The 21,342-nt window shown below is 34.0% G+C and overlaps 3 protein-coding genes across 3 annotated transcripts in view; 2 read left to right on the top strand and 1 right to left on the bottom strand.

The window, feature by feature from the left end:
- Positions 1 to 7,326, bottom strand: part of LOC133182363 (exportin-5-like) — a 30,954-nt gene extending 23,628 nt beyond the window's left edge. The window contains exons 1-6 of the mRNA XM_061317178.1: positions 7,179 to 7,326; positions 6,493 to 6,614; positions 5,972 to 6,044; positions 4,187 to 4,324; positions 2,137 to 2,319; positions 899 to 1,099 (exon numbers count right to left, since the gene is read on the bottom strand). Coding sequence (XP_061173162.1) covers positions 899 to 1,099; positions 2,137 to 2,319; positions 4,187 to 4,324; positions 5,972 to 6,044; positions 6,493 to 6,614; positions 7,179 to 7,280 — 819 coding nt within the window. The 5' untranslated portion in view covers positions 7,281 to 7,326. The remainder of the gene's footprint in view (positions 1 to 898; positions 1,100 to 2,136; positions 2,320 to 4,186; positions 4,325 to 5,971; positions 6,045 to 6,492; positions 6,615 to 7,178) is intronic.
- The window catches only part of LOC133182373 (B9 domain-containing protein 2-like), a 613,772-nt gene that overhangs the window by 244,777 nt on the left and 347,653 nt on the right, over positions 1 to 21,342 (top strand). The gene's annotated exons all lie outside the window — the stretch shown is intronic.
- LOC133183703 (uncharacterized) lies at positions 7,597 to 13,426 on the top strand. Its single transcript, XM_061318626.1, has 2 exons — positions 7,597 to 7,660; positions 11,262 to 13,426. Exon 2 carries the CDS (start codon positions 11,262 to 11,264, stop codon positions 12,780 to 12,782), a length of 1,521 nt encoding a protein of 506 aa, XP_061174610.1. The 5' UTR covers positions 7,597 to 7,660; the 3' UTR covers positions 12,783 to 13,426.

Raw genomic sequence — 21,342 nt, 5'->3', positions numbered from 1 at the left:
CGTATCAAAATACACATTTTCTTGACCTTTCTTTTTTCATGTAGCTCTACTCATAGTAAGATTTTAGAAACAATCTGTTTATTTTGATCAGGAAACTACATGTACATATATTTTATTTCAATTTCAATAGATAAGAAAAAAAATTATGAAAACTATGAAACATGCCTGAGAAATCAGACATTGATAATTTTTCAGAGCAGATGTTACCCATTCTGTATTGTCACCATAATCAAAACTAAGTCTGAACTTTTACTTAATTTACAATGTTTGTCTAATAATATAATTTGATAGATAACTGCAAAAGATAGACATAATAATTGGCAGTGCTCAACGGTGATTTATTTGACATCATTAAAGAATAACAGGACAGATGGGGTAACGACATGTTGTTTGTACAGTAATTAACAATTCACAAACTGACCAATTACCCTGCGACCTCAATCAGGAGAACAATAATTACCTCCAAGTCAGCTTAAATTGATATGTGAAAACGCTAAATTGTCAACTTTTATGTAGAAGTTTTCCTTTTAAAAATGAAATGTAAGAAAATTGCGTTCAAATTTACATATATTTTATTTTTTTCCGACTAACCGATTACAGATTTTCTAACCGATTACCATCGTTCCGACCGAGTAATCGGTTAACCGGTTGCAAATTGCCATCCCTAATATTAATACATATAATTATCAATGTTTATTTAACACGCTGTTATGTATCTTAATACATAACAGCATGTTAAATAAAAATTGTGAAATTAGAATTTATACTGGTAATAAGGAAAGGAATGATAAAGAAAAAGAATCAATGGCCTGCTTATTATAATTGAAAGTCCTAACAAAACATTTAAGAGAAAGTTACTCTAAGCTTTTTCATTACAGAGAAAATGAGAAGTTTATACCTTTCTCCCTACAATGGTGAGCAGACACTCTGCTGCTAGGAGTTGCAGACTACTGTTGCCGAGCAGCAAACACAACATCTGTAACAGCACACTGTTGTTGGTGAAGATGAGGCTCATACTGACCCAGTCTAGATAGCCAGCTAGAGTGTACAACACTGCCTCACTGACCCTTAGGTGGGCCTTACTCTCCTGGGGGTCAGACTAGAATATAGTATATGTCTTCTGTAGTTGTTCTTTAATTTGATAGACTTTAATATATGCAAACTTCTGCTGATTGTTTATAAGTATTTATGTTTCAAAAATGATTAATACGAGATACAGTTTTTGTCTGAAACTGATTTAACAATTCGTCATATGGCTCAATATACTAGGTTTAATATTCTAGCTAAATTAACTCATTCTGAAGTAGTCATGTGAAAATAAAAAAAGACTTTAAATAGCCACAGAGGCTTTTGCCTTTTGACCCATGGCCCCAAAAGTTTTGACCCAGAGTACAAATATCAATATTCCAATCAACACAGTACTAAATTCATTTCATGTCAACAACTACTGAGACATGGTGCAACTGTTGTTAAAGTCTTATCCACAAGATCAGTGAATTTCACTTTGTAATGCTTTTAAAACAAAGGAACTACAAGTATCACAAATTGTGTTAGAATTCTCAGATCTGATCTGAGAGGAGTCAAACTCATGACTTTCTTTACAGAAGGCAAATGCTCTATATAGATTAAATAATTTTTTCATAGAGTAATTTTTAATTGTCACCAAGCACTTGACGAAAATCATGGTAGTTTTTTCCCCCCTAAATTCAATGTGGATCATACAAAATTACACATTTCTGATTCACAACGAACAATTTTCTGATCTGAAAAATCTTTAAAGCAAATTTGTTAAGTAAATCTCAATATTATTGATGCCCATTACTTCCTAAAATACAACTGACCTGCAAAGATAAAGGACCCATTTTCCTTAAGCCAAATGTACCCAAGAATAAACATGTACTACCAATTTACAGCTGAACAATTATTTAAGTGGAGTATGTACAGAATATGAAATAAAAAAATAAATTCAAAGTAAATGTACACATTTCCATCATTGTATACTATTTGCTGAATTTAAATTTGACCACTACAGTAAATAAACCACCTGTATTAAGAGACCACCTGTCATATGCAACCTTTTTTTCCTTTCTCCATCAGATGGTCTCTTATTACACATGTTTGACTGTATGTACTAACACATTTTTCAGCGAGGTCAGTATGAACTCTCAGGAATTGGACAAACATCTCAAACAAGTCTTTCATGTTGGCTGTCAGCCCCAGCATGATTTCCCTCCTTCTCTGTTGAGGGATGGTCTGTAACAGGACAGCGTCCTCCACCAAACGAAGATACACCTTCAGAACCAGCTCTGTCTGGGTCTCCTATAAAAGGAACATGATACAAATATCACTTGATGAAAATGCAAATGGTGATTTTCTTTATTGTTTCTAACTCAATGACACATTGCATTCTTCTTAAAATAAGTTGTGTGTGTAAATAGAATTCACACTTGCTCTCAGTATCCAACTACCGGTACTGAAAAAAAATCTTAAGAAAATAACTACTATGAAATAACAGTATTAACAAGAGGCCCAGGGGTCACATCGCTCACCTGAGCACTATGACTAGGAAAAAGCAGAAATCACTTCAATCTTGAAAGGTTGAAAAGTTTAAATATAAAAGTGGTTGGGGGGGGGGGGGGTGTCATGAATTGAACAAATTTGAATCTACATTATCTGAGGATGCTTCCGTTTAAATATGACCAATCATGGCTTTGCTGTTCTTGAGTAGAAGATTTTTAAAGATTTAACCTATGTATTCCTATGTAAAACTTTGATCACCCATTGTGGCCCCACCCGACCCCCAGGGGTCATGTTTGAACAAACTTGAATGTACACTATCTAAGAATGCTTCCATATAAATATGACCAATCATGGCTTTGCTATTCTTAACAAATTGTTTTTTTTAAAGATTTTTACTATGTGTTCCAATGTAAAACTTTGATTGCCCATTGTGGCCCCACCCGACCCCCGGGGGTCATGATTCGAACAAATTTGTATGTACACTATCTGAGGATGCTACCATATAAATATGACCAATCATGGCTTTGCTATTCTTAACAAATTGTTTTTTTTTTAGAATTTTTACTATGTGTTCCTATATAAAATTTTGATCGCCCATTGTGGCCCCACCCGACCCCCGCGGGTCATAATTTGAACAAATTTGAATGTACACTATCTGAGGATGCTACCATATAAATATGACCAATCATGGCTTTGCTGTTCTTGAGAAGAAGATTTTTAAAGATTTTTCCTATATATATTCCTATGTAAAACTTTGATCGCCCATTGTGGTCCCACCCGACCCCCGGGGGTCATGAGTTGAACAAACTTGAATCTACACTACCTGAGGATGCTTCCAAGTAAATATGACCAATTATGGCTTTGCTGTTCTTGAGAAGAAGATTTTTAAAGATTTTTCCTATATATTCCTATGTAAAACTTTGATCGCCCATTGTGGCCCCACCCTACCCCGGGGGGTCTTGATTTGAACAAACTTGAATCTACACTATCTGAGGATGCTTCCAAGTAAATATGACCAATCATGGCTTTGCTGTTCTTGAGAAGAAGATTTTTGAAGATTTTTCCTATATATTCCTATATAAAACTTTGATCGCCCATTGTGGCCCCACCCGACCCCCGGGGGTCATGATTTGAAGAAACTTGAATCTACACTATCTGAGGATGCTACCATATAAATATGTCCAATTATGGTTTTGCTGTTCTTGAGAAGAAGATTTTTAAAGATTTTTCCTGTATATTTCCTATGTAAAACTTTGATCGCCCATTGCGGCCCCACCCTACCCCCGGGGGTCATGATTTGAACAAACTTGAATCTACACTACCTGAGGATGCTTCCACATAAGTTTCATGTTTTCAAGCACAGTGGTTCTTGAGAAGAAGATTTTTTAATGATGCCATTAATTTTTCACGAATTCTTAATTATCTCCCCTTGGAAGAAGGCGTGGCCCTTCATTTGAACAAACTTGAATCCCCTTTACCCAAGGATACTTTGTGGCAAGTTTGGTTGAAATTGGCCCAGTGGTTCTTGAGAAGAAGTCGAAAATGTGAAAAGTTTACAGACGGACAGACAGACGGACTACAGACAAAATGTGATCAGAAAAGCTCAATTGAGCCTTCGGCTCAGGTGAGCTAAAAACTGTAATTAAATTCATCAAATGTCCCTTACCCCCATTTGGCACAATTTGTAGAGATCCTCCTGTAATGAGGGCCAAAGCTGGGGCCATTCCCTCTTGGCAAGTTCTACAGTGATTCGAGCCACAGCATCTTTTATGTGGAATTCCTCCTCAAGAATCCCAAGAGTGCCCTGAAATGAAAATTGATCTCCCATATACTCCAATTAATAAAGCAAATAATTTGGGAATATTGCTTTCACTGTATGTTTCATTTACTAGCCCATTAAGCTTTTACAATACATGTACCCTACAGGCACAGGCAACACAAATTTGGGATATTACAGAGGTGTTAAGCCCCTTCTGAACCATTCAGTAATGTCAGAGGTTTTTGTCAGTAGATAGGTAGATATTTATTTAGTATACAAAATACTTTGCTACAATACATTTTTGACAAGGTAATATTGAGAAATAAATATAAAGTCTGACACTAAAAATTGGAATTAAGATCACAGTAACTTGAGCTTTCTTCTATAATCTCATAGTGGCAATACATGGATACATTTTGCTATGTTAAACTTTGAGAATTTCTATACAGATGATTCTTGAAGCCTTGAGCTTTGATCTCTCGAAGTGAGTCTCCAGTCCAATTTTTTCTCTTATACAAATAATCAACTTTACTCTTCATTTTTCAAACTTTCAATCTCTCAATGCCCTTGATCTCTTGAAGTCAAACTACCATTCAATAGTGCATATTCTATTGTATTTTACCCTCAATACCTCGAATGGATTACATGTATAAATGTGTATGTAACAAAGCTTGACCTGATTAGACTGCATGAGAACCACAATGTCACAATACTTTTCAACTAATAAATTATCACCTGGACTTAAAATAATTAATTCCAACTAAAGGGAGATAATTTGGAGATGCAACAAGTGTTAAAAATAAATTATGAAATCACAGACTAATTTTGCTGTGTGTTGTGATTGACTATGGATGTGGTGATCAGCTTATTATCAGTTATATGCAAATACAACAAACTCAAAAATCATATATACCTCTGTTTATAATGATTATTATACACATATATTGACACCACATCTTTTTAAAATATTTATGAAAAAATATTTAGCGGTGTTATTTTTTGTAAAAAATATGAATCTTGAATATCAACAAACAGTTAGACATTTTCACTGTTTTCTTGGAGTTAATGTCTTCTTAACAAAGAATAAATGAATAGAATGACAATAAACATTTATTTTAATTTATCTAATGTATTCAAAACTGTATATTTACATAAAAAAAATGCAAAGGAAGATTGCTGTTAAAATTTAACTTATAAATTTCTTCTGATAAAATTAATTTTAAAAAACAATCAAGTAATCAGAAAATTTCAAAACTCTTGATCTCACAAAGTTTTTCCAAGGTCCCGCAGACTTCAAAGTATTAAGAGTCACCTGTATATAAATGAGAATTGATTGTAATGTTATCTTCTGTCCCTTTTTTTAAAATCGACAATGAAGTTGAAATTTACCCTCTTTCAACATCCAACTCTATACTAGAGACTGACCATCAGTATTTGTGAAGTTTGGGTTATTATTGTAAAGAGTTTAAATCACAAAGAATCAAATTTTCAGCATAGACGGAAATTTCCAATGGTAAATCTCTAATCCTTATTTTGACAAAAAATGTGTAATCCATACTTTGACAAAAAATCTGGGACAAATATGGAATTTTCAGCACAGTAATCACCTCTGTAATCAAGCAATTAAAATCAAACCAAAATGTATACATTATGTGAATTTTTATACTTTTGAAATACTTTTTTTTTACTTACATTTGCCATAAACTGTAATGCATTTGTCTTCAGATACTCTTTTTCTTCAGTTTTCATATCAATCCACCTGAATCTGGAACACAAAATATTCATTAAGAAAAAAAAAAATGGCACTGTAGTCTTTACCTCTATATCTTGTATGTGCTCTCCTTTAACTTTTCTTCAATTGTAATTTCATTCTGTTCTCTCTCTCTCTCTCTCTCTCTCTCTCTGCCTTCACATGAAAAATGCAAAGGCTTTCTTTTTTTAAATTGAAAAAAACACATTTGTTCATGATTGGCAATCTACTTGCTTGATTTATGAGAGCACTTCCTTAACTAAAAAAGATCAGAGTAGCTAGTCCCTACGCAGCTCTAAATAAAGCTGCAGTCTTGAATGCTATGCTAGCCTAGTCATAACAAAGTTTTAATTCATTCAGTGCATTCTAATGACTTAGATATCTATTCTAGCCTATCAGCTAGGTTAGCTGCTATGATATTGAATGCAGCATAGCAGAGTTATCTTTTCTTAAATTCTCTTACTTGATGGCATGTTCAAGCAGCTGTAAACCAAAATGGCGTATTACTGGTTTGTAGGACTTCTCAGCTAACACAAGACCTACAGGGACACAGAAGGGAGATGACTCCTTAAATTCTTCACAGATCTAAAAAAAAATTATCATTAAGGACATAAATAAATGTTTTTTATGTAAGTCTGTTTCTGCTATCATTATTCTTTTTCACCAAAAACCAATGCCAATGGATCACAAACAAGGTGCAGTGCAAAATTTTAAAAATGAATTTACATGCATCGACACATAATGGTCAGAAATATTATATGATTATGTATATACATGTATGCTTCATAATACATTAAAACTTACACATTACTTGAGAATTTTTTTTTCAAATGTATGGAATTACAAATTATAAACACATAATATATGGCTCATAATCAGATCCAGTCTAAAGACTATTTCTACCTACGAAGCTAGTTATGGCTACCTAGGTATTTAATCCTACTCTAAAGATGCATCTGAATTATTATATACATTTCTATTTTTAAAGACAGGTAAAAGTAGGTAGAAGAAGCTTCTTTTAGTAGGATTAAATACTAGCTATTAATAGCTAAGTAGAAATAGTCTTTGGACTGGACCTGATAATGAAAGAATGAAAGTACAATAATGACTGTTCAAATAGATCCAACCAGAGACATAACATGGTCCAACCTTGTGGGCGTTTTGTCTGTCATTTTGCGAACTTGACGGATTTAAAATAGTCTCTATTGCATTTGAAAGCTCAGCAGCTAGAGCAGAGACTTGTGGATCCATTTTGCCTCTGGAAACATCAACGGGTCATGTCTTTTGTGTTGTATCTGTCATTCCACATGGTAAAAAAAAAAAATTCATATCGAGTTACTTCCCGCTTTTAATCACAGTCTTTTGATCCCGATTAGTTAATTTGTTCCCAATTTTTAGATAGATACTTTCATTTAAAAAGATGATAGAATAATATATGACTATATATTTTTTTAATTTTAAAATAATACACCTAATAAGCAAATTTATACCCTTATTTGATTGATAATTTAATCAGTTTTTTTCCTTTTGATCGGAATCGACATTCAGACTCGTCAAGAAGAAAGTAGTCGAAGTCGGGCAGAACAGTAAAACACTAAAATAGTCAATAGAACCAACAGAGAAGACTAAAGGTATCTTTTCGATATATATATTTATTTGTTAAGGCTTATTGAAAAATTTCAAGTAACTTAGTAACATTTTTATGCAGAAAGAATGCTTATCATTCAAGCTCAACAAAACCAGTCCGAAGAGATATGTAAGCAGACACATACGTTGCAATATTGCATTTATTACTCACCAGGTTGGGACCACTTGCCAGAATGAGATATTATAGCCCCTTTGGGTTATAATGGGATATAAATTTACAGTGCAAAAAAAAATGAATAAAATAATGAAGCTGGAAATATTGTAAATCCTCATAAAAATCATCCGCACGCAGATCAAAGAGAGGGGGCTGTATTTCCTAATAGTCAGTCAATAAATTTTTAATTCATATTTTAATGCCAGTACAGTGGAGCTTAGTTTATCTGGATGCTTGTGTTCCCAAGCAAATAGTCTGGATTAATGAAGCGTCCAGATTACTGAAACAGATCTTTTATAATAGGTAGAATTAAGTTTAATTCTTTTCCTCAAAAAGTTCATCTGGAAGGTGAAGTATCTAAATTATGGGCATTTGAATTAACGAAGCTCCACTGTAATTGGAATTTCTCTGGATTTTTCATCATAATATTCTTATAATATTTGTTACTGATACTAAGTATAATTAATGGATATTTGTGACAACATAAATTATGTATATGCAGATTTGTCATTAAGAATGAAGATGGGAAAATGTATTGTGATGTTACAACACAAAATATCCCAAGGCAGTTACAGTGTGAGCTGATATGGCTCTTTTAAAGCCTGGGTTCTCTCGACACAATCTATTCAGAAATATATCAAAATACCTTATAAATAGAGAATTATATATGGCAAAATCTGTATCACACCTCATATCAACCTGAGACTCCTATATCTGGCCAAATACCAGAGGGCTGATATTGTTCGGGGGTTGATATGGGATGTGATACAGATTTTAACATATATTTATATATATATATATATATATATATATATATATAAAGCACTAAAAATGACCAACGACACGAACAATAATAATTGTCAAATTTTCAGGACAGCCTGTCCCTTCCTCGGGACAAAAGAAAAAAGTTAAGAAGTCATAAAAACAAAGGAAATAGAGAAGCAAAAACAACTAGCACCACTACTAAACTACCAAACACTAAATATTTACAATGTTACATGTTTAATTTGGAGTTTATAAACAGTTGTGAACAAAGAAATCCGGAGCGCTATGAATTGCGTCCGGTCTATCGGGTGTAGTCTGGTGAAGTGTGATTTACATAATTGAACGAATTAATTATCGCTAATTAATTACGGCCAACAGTAAATCGTACATTGTCTTATTCTCTCAAAATAGCGTAACTCTACATGATAAAAAGAAATTAAAGAAAGATAATATTGAAGGACAATTTTGAAATATGAATTTGGATATATTATAAATTTGGAAATTGGAAAAAAGAAATAAACAAAAATGTGAGCTGTAAATATTTGGGTAGGTTGTTCCAGGATTACTAATACTAGGGAATTTGTCCTGTCAAACAGACAACTGCATTTATCTCATCAGTTGCAAAGTTTGCTCCAAACAGTATGTTGGTGAAACAGGAGATCTCCGCAGGAGGGTCAATAATCACCGTTCTACCATTAGGACCAAAAAACTCAATGAACCCGTTGGGGAACATTTCAACCTTGAAGGTCACAAATGGGAGGACATGACAGTAGTGGTTATTGACCATGATCCAAGATGGACAGACGCGCAGAGAAAAGGCAAAGAAAAGTTCTGGATGCACAGGCTGAAGTCATTCCGCCCTAATGGTATTAACAAACTTAATGACTTCACCAGGATGAACGTGAACTAGACCCAATCCCGGATTGTAACAAACAAGTTCATTCTCTCTATATAGTGTAAACTTTACCGTTAATTCGTATTAGTAATCCTGGAACAACCTACCCAAATATTTACAGCTCACATTTTTGTTTATTTCTTTTTTCCGATTTCCAAATTTATAATATATCCAAATTCATATTTCAAAATTGTCCTTCAATATTATCTTTCTTTAATTTCTTTTTATCATGTAGAGTTACGCTATTTTGAGAGAATAAGACAATGTACGATTTACTGTTGGCCGTAATTAATTAGCGATAATTAATTCGTTCAATTATATAAATCACACTTCACCAGACTACACCCGATAGACCGGACGCAATTCATAGCGCTCCGGATTTCTTTGTTCACAACTGTTTATAAACTCCAAATTAAACATGTAACATTGTAAATATTTAGTGTTTGGTAGTTTAGTAGTAGTGCTAGTTGTTTTTGCTTCTCTATTTCCTTTGTTTTTATGACTTCTTAACTTTTTTCTTTGTCCTGAGGAAGGGACAGGTTGTCCCGAAAATTTGACAATTATTATTGTTCGTGTCGTTGGTCATTTTTAGTGCTTTATATAAATTTCCATCCGTGACCTTGTATCTACTTAGTAGATCCGACACTTAGGATATACAGTGTTGTTGGTTTTTAGTGCTTTTATATATATATATATATATATATATATATATATATATATATATATATATATATATATATATATATATATCGTATTTATACAGTAAAACTTGTCTTATCTGAACATCACTGGTTCCAAAAAAATTGGCCAGATTAAACAATATTCCAGATTACACAACATTTTAAACATTTGAATTTACTGAAAGGGACTAAAGTTTACATCGTATTAGGGAAGACTTTGGATTTCACAACATCTAGATTAGACAAGTTTCACTGTATTTGAAAATAGTGTCCACAATTTAATATATATATATGCATTTTTAATCAATGCTAGTTAAAATAATTAAATTATGTACATGTATATCGTCTTCATTCATAATGATTCATTGAATAGATATATTTCAAAGGAGGCTGAATATTCTGGTGACGAAAAAAATGTATACATGTTAAGAATATTTACAAATCACAGAACAGTGACTCCTATGGGTCAAGAAAATATAGGTTAGAAATATGAAAGTACACTGTATTCTGCCATCACAACATTAGACATCTGATACACAGCTACTGATTCATTCAATTATGTTGCTAAAAATACATGTGTATTTTTTTTTCCAATATGCAAACTATATAATAAAACTTTTCTCAATCATGTTGTATACTCAAAGTTATTCATGATATATACTCAAAGATGTGTATTTATTGCACATCTCTTTGAACTTCACAGACATGAAAGGATTTATAGCATTATTTGTCCACTGTGTATATGGCTTGAGTAAATAAAGACCAGCATACTTGACACCCCATTGTTGTGTACGCTAATTCTCAAAAGCTTAATCATACATCCATATCCATTGTTCAAGCAATCAATCTCAATGTTTGTGTCATCAAATTATATTTGATTTTTCATCATGAACACTGGCTATTTTAGCATGGATGGCAGAATAGCTAGGGGATAAAGAAATATTAATGCAATTCCCTTGAAAGCTATGTAAAGCAGAATTTAAGTGATTTCAAAAACCACAAGTCTTAAAGTTTGTATTCTTTGTATTTGTGGTCATGATTATACTTCTGCATTATTTTCCAACTGAATAAAGTTTATACTTTGTTTTCAGATGTATAGATCACATTACAATAGGCCACATCAGAGGACCTATTCCATGGGACCCTATCAAGAAAGGCAAATACATGATTCACAGAGGAGACTGAATGCACTGTTCCAGACAAGAATAACTCCAAGGTTGGAAAGGATTATGAACAAGCATTATCAGTTTACCAGACCATGGAATCCTTTTGACCGATGGGAAAATCAAGCCTTGCCAAGTCTCTTACCATCCTCTGGAAATTTATCTAATTCTGTTTATCCAGACCCTTCACCAGATTACCAAAGCATTGAAACCATTCTGGCAGAAGAGCAGGACCAACAGGGTGAAGTTGATACATATCCAGATGTCGACTTGAATGATTCTATAGTAACAGGTAGTGGTTACAATACAAAATACCATATTTCTGATCCAAGAAATGATAGTGGTTTTGGGTCCACTTCTGATACTCCAACATCCCTACCTAAGTCCAGAGGACTAAATTACATTCCCTTAGCCAGTGAAGAGAATGGAGAGAATGGAAACCCACCAATGAAAAGCTGCACAGTTGTGTCAGATTCCAAAGATTTCATTCCCCTAACCAGCCCAGAAACTGAGGTGGATCAGAGCCAAGACATTGACAGTGACGATGAGGATCCAGGTATAGATCAGTTGTTTACAGAGGAAGAAGACCAGACATCAAGATCTGAATCTAGCAGCAGTCATCCTGCAGAGACTTCAAACAAGCCTTCATTCAAAAATATACATGATCAAAATGCTTATGATGTTAAAAATCAGAAGCGATTTTTTAAGTGTGATTTATGCGACTTCATAGCACGTAACAAAGGATTAATGCTGAACCATTTTCGAAGTACTTTACACACTAGTGCTGCAGAAATAATGGGATCTCAAGTGGAAGAAGTATATCATTGTAAATCTATTATAGACCCAGCAGCAGTGCATTTACATGCAAAAAATAGAAGCAATGTGTCTGATTTAGCTATCATGTGTCCAATATGCTTTAAGTACTTTTCCACAATGTACCAGTGTGCCAATCATGCAAAAAAGGACCACGGAGAAAATGTTTATGGTGTAGGAAAAGTTATTGGGCGACATGCAACCTATATACCAACAAATTTACAATGCCTTTGTAATGAACAGTTTAATAATGACTCAAAACTTATTAAACATATACATACATGTAAGCATTTCCAAACTCAACCACAACCCAATGTTTCTTTTCTCCATGTCTGTCCATATTGTGTTCAGCTATTTATTGATGTCAATTCATGTCGAACTCACATTCAGAGTGAAAGAAAGAAACATAATGTACCCCAGATTATCGAGGTTAGCACTCTACATGTGGCTCATCCCACTATCAAAAAGCCGATGCTGCCATACGCTTGTGGTCCCACTTTACAAGACACCTCGGAAACGCGGGTGATTTATCCTCACGACAAGAAGAAAGCAATGAAGGCTTGGAGAAGAAACAAGAGTGTCACTCTGGATGCATACCATAAGAAGAACCCATTTAAAAGGACAAAAAAGCAGTGAATCATGATTCACTGCTGTAAAGAAGTTGTGGAATTGCAGATGCGAGTTTTGTTATGCTTCTCCAAGTTCTCCAGAACTGAGGTAGATTTGTAGCAAGTTGCATACTTCCTTTGTGGAACAGAAGTTACTGTGTTCTAGATTCCTACTGAGGTGTCAATTTGACAGCAGGTTTTATTCGTACAATGAAAATTTTATGAATAATTGTTTAATTAGCTTATTCTGTATTCATTATGAAAGATTCTGATAGATTACATGCAAGATTGGTGTACATATTCAGTTTTAAATACTCTAAGTGAGAAACAGTGGTGGTTGCTACAATTACAACTAACAATACAGTTTGGAATATTTTTTAATATTTTTTTGGTTTAATTAATTTTAGAATTAACTACAGACAGTAAGTTATGTTATTTAAAGCTGATTCTCATGCTTAAACAAGTTAGAAATGCTTCAATTACAAGAATGAGTTGTCTATACAAATTGAATATATTAAAAATTGAAGCTTTTTTCCATTGTGTATCATGTCTGTACAGCATCAATTTACTTCTTAAATATTTTCTCGTTTTTATGAACAGAACTTTATTTCATATCTTTATGAAATGTTAGTTTTCTCTCCTTTCCATTATTTTAATCAATTTCACCACTGTTGATTTTACAACATTATTTTTCAATGAGTATCAGTATAGCAACAAATAAAAATATCATTGAAAATATCGCTATATACAATGTAAACATGATATATTAATTGTATGTAATATGTATAATGCTTGAATTCAATCTAACTTCACACTTTTGATGCATTCTTAATGTAAATTAAGTAAAAAGTTGTAATTAGTAAGAGGGTAAATCAATTTTATATTCATCAAACATTTATTTCTTTTCTTTCTTCTTTCAATTTGCAAATAAATTGATAAGAATTAGTGAATACATGCATGTTAAAAAAAAATTATGTACACTGTAGTGAGTATTGTACAACAATTGCATAAATACCACAATTTAAGCTTCATGAAATATGTTATTTTATAAAAATGAAAGATTGTATGCATAATTACTTAACAACTGTCTTATTTTTGCATGTTTTTTTTTTTTTGGATTTTATTACCCTAAAACATGGTAAATATCAGATTTTCTATATGATAAAAAATGCAGAGTTTTTGTAAGCTAATGTTTCAGTAAAGGCTTTTATAATGTAGATGTACAGAGTGGAAAATATTTCATATTTAACAGATATAAGTATAAATGTATGTTTCTGCATAATTACAAAATTAAAGTCAGAGTTCTTCTATTGTTCTGAATGTTCCTTCTGTTGTCCACATAGAGTTATCTCCCTCAAAACTGCAGATGATGGTGTTGTCATATCTTGAATTTTCTAAATCATGCTCATTTGACATTGTATAATGCCATCTAGATGTAAAAATGCTAATGAGTGTAATAATTGCAATAATCAGAAGGCACACTCCAGCAATGGCACAGAACACAAGAATGTTCTCTTCTGTGTATTTTGTTCCCATTTTCCATCTGAAATTGAAAGGAATGATGAGAAATTGTTGGTTAGTTTATCAAATTTACTGACATTTATTTGGTTTCAAGGTTAAATTAAAGCAGGCAGGTAGCATTGCTTTAGAAAGAAGGAGAAGGGGGGGGGGGGTAATGGACAACTTACCTAAAAAAAATTTGACAAGCAGCAAAAAAGGAAAAAAAATTGAAGGGGGGTCCTTCATAACCATGTGGATGTATCACAAAATCCTTTCATTGAAATTAACATAAAAGATTAAGTACAGAAAAAAAGGTGGGACAGACCCCATCAAACTATGTGCCTGTACCAAAAGAGATATATGTACATGTAATATGGATGACTTGCAAAATTGTCAGCTGGATGAAGCTATGCCACTTAAGCTATCTATAGTCCATTTTAGCAAAAATTTGGGCCCATTGTCAATCTAATTGCAACGGAAATATTTTGTGATAAATGAAATCTAGCATGTATGAATTATACGCAGCAAAAAGAAAATATCTAATAAGCGGAAAGCATAATTTTTGCATGATTTAATTAGCTATTGGGAATCACTAAGTAGAAAAAGGGCTGTAAATCCATCCAATATTTGGCTGAAGACATATCAAAAGAAAATTCCTGTTTCTCATGCAAACGTAATCTGATTTAACTTCTCTGATACAGTTTAACAGGTCATATTTTCACATAGTTTAACAGGTCATATTTTCACATAGATAATATTTTATCAGTAATATTATACTTATATTATATTATTTATCTTTCCTCAGGATATAAAATTACTAAAATGACAAGAGTTAAGCCTCTTTTCTATAGATAGATTCTGAGGAGAGGGGGGTGGGGGTGGATGACAACAATTTTCAAGTCAGATTATTTTATATTTTCATGACAGTTAAAGACAGATTATTTATTTTCAAGATGAACAAGGACATATTATTTCTTCTTCTCTGAAAAAGTTTAACAAGCAAATAAATTTAAAAAAACGCCCGAACTGAAAAACTATTGCGGGGGGGGGGGGGGGAGCGCTAATAGCACTAGTCAGGGCAAGGTCAGATTATTTATTTTCTTGCCATTCAGGACAGATTATTTATTTTCAACATTTTCGAGAACAGATTATTTATTTCCAAAATCTGTCAGCCCCCCCCCCCCAAAAAAAATCAAATGGTCGTCCCCTTATTACATTTTTTTGTGTATTCTGGAGTTTATTTATAACTAAAATTTGATGTTTCGTGATAAACTGACTGGACTACCAATGGAACTAAACCCACCCCTCCCCTACTTAGAGTGTGGAGCAAATGTGAACCCCCACTGCCCGCCTTTAAACACGTTATCACCCCTAATAACAATGTGAATGTATCGCAAAATCGTGCAATAAATCTCTTACAGAAAAAAATAAACTATATACATGTAATTAAATATTGATCTGGGAAAGGAGAATGTCGATTTATCGAGATGTACATTGTATTAGGAAACTGCTCATAGAACAATGTAACTCTACTTATCATAATTTCCCCGTGATTTAATACAGTATTGATGATCGATATTTAATGATAAGGATATGTACAGATGTGGAGGAAGTATTTATATAAGGAATATTCTGTAAATAATTGATCTTACCTGTGTTTACATCTTCGTGTTTCTTTGCGTTTTCTCTTGTTTCTTCAATCAATATACATCGTATGTCAAGATACTCTTACTAAATCACGGAGCAGATTGCAGTCTACATTTTTGATAGATGCCTCAATGCATTCGATCAATAACATATGTGTCCAAATTGAATAAATAACATGTTTATGAATGATTAACAACTTCGTTAATTTAATGACATTTTATCCACCTTGGTACACTCTTGGTCGCTGCTCGTATCACACCAGTACTGAAGTCGATAGAACTTTTTTTAATCGATCTTCAAGAAAAGAAATACGTCTTCAAGTTATGAAGTTACATGTAATTGGTATTAATTGAATTTATTTTTCATTTGCCAATTAATAAGTAATTCTTTTCGATGAGGAAATAGAGACATGGAAGCTAGAGAAAAATTTCTTACACGGACGCGGAAGGCAAAAATACATGGTCAACAATAATATATTGGACAAAAACAGATGTATGGCAAGCCAGTAGAACCCCGGGACTTGCTCCAATAGTTTGTATGTACACGTTACAGTAGAAAACAAGATGTGTTTGTGAAACACTGATGCCCCCGTATGGCAGCTTATGGAGAAGGTTAAAGTTTCTTGCAAGTCAAACTCCAAGGCGAAGAGATCAAAAATGTTATTACCGAAAGAAAGGAATGTGTCAATGGATATACCTGGTAAATAAGAAAGCCCAAGCAATAACTAGGTATTCAAAAGTTATGGTCAAGGTTAATGTTTTCTAAAAGTGGGTCAAACTCCAAGGTCAAGGTCAAAATAAATGATACGCAGGGGAAAAACTTGTCATTAAAAATACACATACAATATATAAGAGCCCTAGTACCAACTGTTCAAAAGTTATGGTAAAGGTTAAAGTTTTTAAAAAGTAGGTCAAACTCCAAGGTCAAGGTCAAAATTGTTTGTATTCGAAGGAAGGTCTTGTCATAAGGAATATACATGTACATGTGAAATTTGAAACTCCTAGTACTAAGTGTTCAAAAGTTCTGCGCAAGGTTATTTTTTTTTTAAAGTGGGTCAAACTCTTAGGTCAAGGGTAAAATATTTACACCCATGGAAGGTCTTGTCGCGATAAAAACACATGTGAAATATGAGAGCCCTAGAACCAACTGTTCAAAAGTTATGGCCAGGGTTAAAGTTGGGTAATTTTTTGCAAAAGGGGGTCAAACACCAAGGTCATGTTCAAGAGGTAAAATATGTTGGTACCCAAAGGAAGGTCTTGTCACAAGGAATACACATGTGAAATATAAAAGCCATAGCTCCAACCAATCAAAAGTTATGGGCAAGGTTAAATTTTTTGCGGACAAACAGACAGCTAGACAGACAGACAGCTAGACGGACAGGACAAAAACTATATACCCCAGAATCTTTGATTACGGGAGCATAAAAAGTAATGCCACTCATTTAAACATGATCATACGTTCATCTTAGCAAGTTTAAGCAAGAGAGAGAGAGAGAGAGAGTGATCCCCATCTGACTGTATTACTAGTATGACCAATAACGTCATTCAATCCCGTATAGGAAGAAAACTCAGTGAAAGGGGGGGGGGATGGACTACCAAACATTTTCAGTTTGAGAAAGGGGGAGGGCAATTCCACACAAAATTTCCTCGACCAGCAAAAATGTCATCAGGCGTGATTACTGAGGGGTCACATCCATGAAGTAGTTTTGTTTTCTATATTATACACTATACTATATCGGCAAAATTATTGGGGCACGCCCCCCCCCACCCCACCCCATCGTGTCTTTCCTCTCAGTTCCTAAGTCAAGCCAGTATTCTTTCCTGTGCATATATGTAATGTTGACAGCATCTGGAATGCTTTTATTAAAGCTTTTTTTCTTTACAATTCTTACCATTTTACAAGATGTCCGTGTTTCTAGGGGAGGGGGGGGGTCCACATAAGTTTTTGATTATTTGTCGACTTAGAATCTAACATAGAAATGCATGATTTAAAAAAATGCATAAACCCCAAAATATTAGTGTGTGGGTCTGTCACGTTAGTCTCTTTCCTTTGTAATATCCGGCTGGGAGAGAGGATGTGCCATGGGTGAAATCTTCATATGGCATATACAGTTAAATGTACATGTGTTACAACGCTTTTTGAAAAATTATGCACTTTGAGAATTTTTTTCGAAGTGCGTTAAATTTGGGACCAAATTAACGCACTTTTGAAAAAAAAAAATCTTTTCAAAGTGCGTTAAATTTGGGACCAAATTAATGCACTTTGAAAAAAAATGTGCACGGCTTGGTCAATATTCTTGCAAATTTTAGGTATGATAAATAATTATTTGGACCTAGTTGGATAACTTTTCGGTGATGACGTCACTTCAGGATCTGAGATATAGACATTTTACAGATTTTTAGGGGTTGTCTGGTTTCCAAAGGTCCTCGTAAAGTTATAAAAAGGAAAATAATGGAGGAATGATTGTTTAATAGCACATTTCGTTTCACAAGGTGGACCCCTCAACTGCCCATGAGGCAGGCCTTACCATGCTTACATGCACCACATACTTTAATTTTAAAAGATAGCGGGGTTTGTAAATACATGTACATGTACCACCGAAGCACCCTTAATTAGTCATATTGTATTTTATTAACAAAATATTTCAAGGGTGTAGACCTACATTTTCCAGATGAGTGACCAGGTTAAAGTTTTTGGAGCAGGTCCATTCCCAAATAACTATAAGTCCTACCTGGACCAAACTTGCATGGAGGATGCATCTAGGGATGGACACTACCAGACTTGCTTCGGATGCTACATATGACCTAGATTTTCCAGATGAGTGACCAGGTTAAAGTTTTAGGAGCAGGTCCATTCCCAAACTTGCATGGATGATGCATCTAGGGATAGACACTACCAGACTTGCTTCGGATGCTGGATCTGACCTACATTTTCCAGATGAGTGACCAGGTTAAAGTTTTTGGAGCAGGTTCATTCCCAAGTAAGTATAATCCCTACCTTGACTAAACTTGCATGGATGATGCATCTATGGATGGACACTACCAGACTTGCTTCGGATGCTGGATCTTACCTACGTTTTCCAGATGAGTGACCATGGCAATGTTTTTGGAGTGGCTCTACAATTATTTGGCCTGTTATATATGCTTTAACTTGCATGGATGATGCATCTAAGGATGGACAATTCCAGACTTGCTTTGGATGTAGGAAATGAAAGACATTTTCATGATTATTGAACAGGTTTTAGTTTTGGGAACAGGTCAATTCCCAATGAACTATAAGACCTACTTACATAGAACTTGCATAAATAATATAAATATAGGATGCACACTAACTATAAAGAAAATATGATGTGAGATTTGCATTACTTATACTGATAACATTCGTCGAGGTGGGCTTCGTAATCTTCGATTACCTATGTTTTTAAACCTATAGTTAAAATCTTCATAAAACTAGTCACAACTAGGGAGAATATGTTAGTCAATCATATTTTAAAAAGAAATTGAAATGAAATCGCGAAATTCGTATAAAATATTAATTAATAGCTAATATCGGTTTTTCAATGCTGAAACCATAGTTTAAAAGGGATTTCTTAAAGATCTATTAAATGAAATTTCGGTGTGGCATTCCTCCATGAGGCCCTTGAAAATTGGTTGTTTCTTTGCTTTAAATTCCTCTGAGAATTGTTTGGACGACAACATTTGAACATTTGCCCCGTGAAAGGCTCCAAATTTAGACGTACTCGACAACCATTCCCCACGATAAATTGAAGTCCAGGCTTTTTGACATCATAGACAACTGCTTTTTCAATAAAATGGAACTCGTAAATATACTTACCTTGTCATTGGTCATTTGCAAAATTATTTTGTTAAAAAACATTCTGATTGTACACACAAGTACTCTGAAGTTGATATTAAAAAGATGCTTCACTTGCTGTGGCCTTCAACTCGACATTTCTATATATCGATCACGTATTATCAATTAACAATAGTTACTTCCATTCATATGTCGACTCGATATATCCCAGTGAGCCTGAAATAAAAGAGTGTCTGACACATCTGTTTCATAGTTAGATATTTTACTAGAAAAAGACGTTAATGGTAGCCTAACAACAAAGCTTTATGATAAACGTGATATCGATGACTTCAACTTTTCAATCGTCAACTTCCCTTACTTATGTAGCAATATACCCTTATCACCTGCGTATGGGGTGTATGTCTCTCAGTTGATTCGATAAGCAAGAGCTCTACCTATAAATAATCTCTAATACAAGGCAAGCTATTGACAAACAAATTGATAAAACAAAGATATCAACAGTCTCATTTGAAGTCATCATTTCGCAAGTTTTATACTAATTGTTAGGCCATTATTTATACACTGAACTGTCTACGGATTTTTCCGTTTTTTTTCCTCCGATCATGACAAGGAGCACACGGTGGGTGTGACCGGTCGGCAGGGGATGGTCACTCCTCCATGGCACCTGATCCCACCTCTAAATTTTGAGGTCCTTGTTTGCTCTGCTCCTTTGTATCTTTTCATTGGACTTTCGAGATTGAATACTGTTCGTTATCCTCATATTCCATTCCCAAGCAACTACATGTATAAGACCAAGCTACTTGGACCAAACTTGCATAGATGATGAACCTACTAGATTATTAGTTAATTTAGTGTCTTTGCCTTACTTATATAAAGACAACATTCACTGAGGTGAGTTCCATAATCTCTGATTACATATAACTGTGTTTAGTTCTACTAGTCAGAGATCGACCAGAAGAGCTTCTGTGATAGTAAGGCGTCCGCCCTCTGTTAGTCTGCCAGCATATGTCTGCAGGCCTCTAAGTGACCTCTAAAATTTAGGCGAAGCTGGCGCCTTATCAAAAAATTTAGTCGTCAATGCAAATTTTAGTCGCCAGGCAATTTTTAAAGGCTTTAAAAGATAATGGTAATCAAAATAGGGACCAATGATGTGACTAAGAAAACACTATACATGTCCATTGCTAAAAATAATTTCCTCTTCTTTTAAATTTCTTTTCTACGAAAGCCTATTAGGATCAAACTACGGTAAAAAAATTTGAAAAGGCGTTATAACGCGGAAAAAGGCGTAATAACGCAAATAAAGGCGTAATTACACCTTTCCAAAAGGCGTTATAACGCGAAAAACGGCGTTATTACGCCTTTCCAAAAGGCGTTATTATGCCTTTCCAAAAGGCGTTATTACACATTTTAAAAAGGCGTTATTACGCCTCTCTAAAAGGCGTTATTACGCCTTTCCAAAAGGCGTCATTACGCCTTTCCAAAAGGCGTTATTATGCCTTTCCAAAAGGCGTTATTACGCCTTTTTAAAAGGCGTTATTACGCCTTTCTAAAAGGCATTAATACGCCTTTCAAAAAGGCGTTATCATGCCTTTTGAAGGGCCATTATTTTGTCTTTGACAGGCCCGTGC

This window comes from Saccostrea echinata, unplaced genomic scaffold, assembly GCF_033153115.1.
Source record: "Saccostrea echinata isolate AGI-Se365-2 ecotype Australia unplaced genomic scaffold, CSIRO_AGI_Sech_v1 ptg000009l, whole genome shotgun sequence".
NCBI classification, from domain to species: domain Eukaryota; kingdom Metazoa; phylum Mollusca; class Bivalvia; order Ostreida; family Ostreidae; genus Saccostrea; species Saccostrea echinata.
Note: the sequence above shows the minus strand (reverse complement) of the source record. Positions and strands in the feature narration are given on the sequence as shown.

Coding starts and splice junctions, on each gene's coding strand:
- LOC133183703 (XM_061318626.1), top strand. CDS start 11,262: ATGTATAGATCACATTACAATAGGCCACATCAGAGGACCTATTCCATG.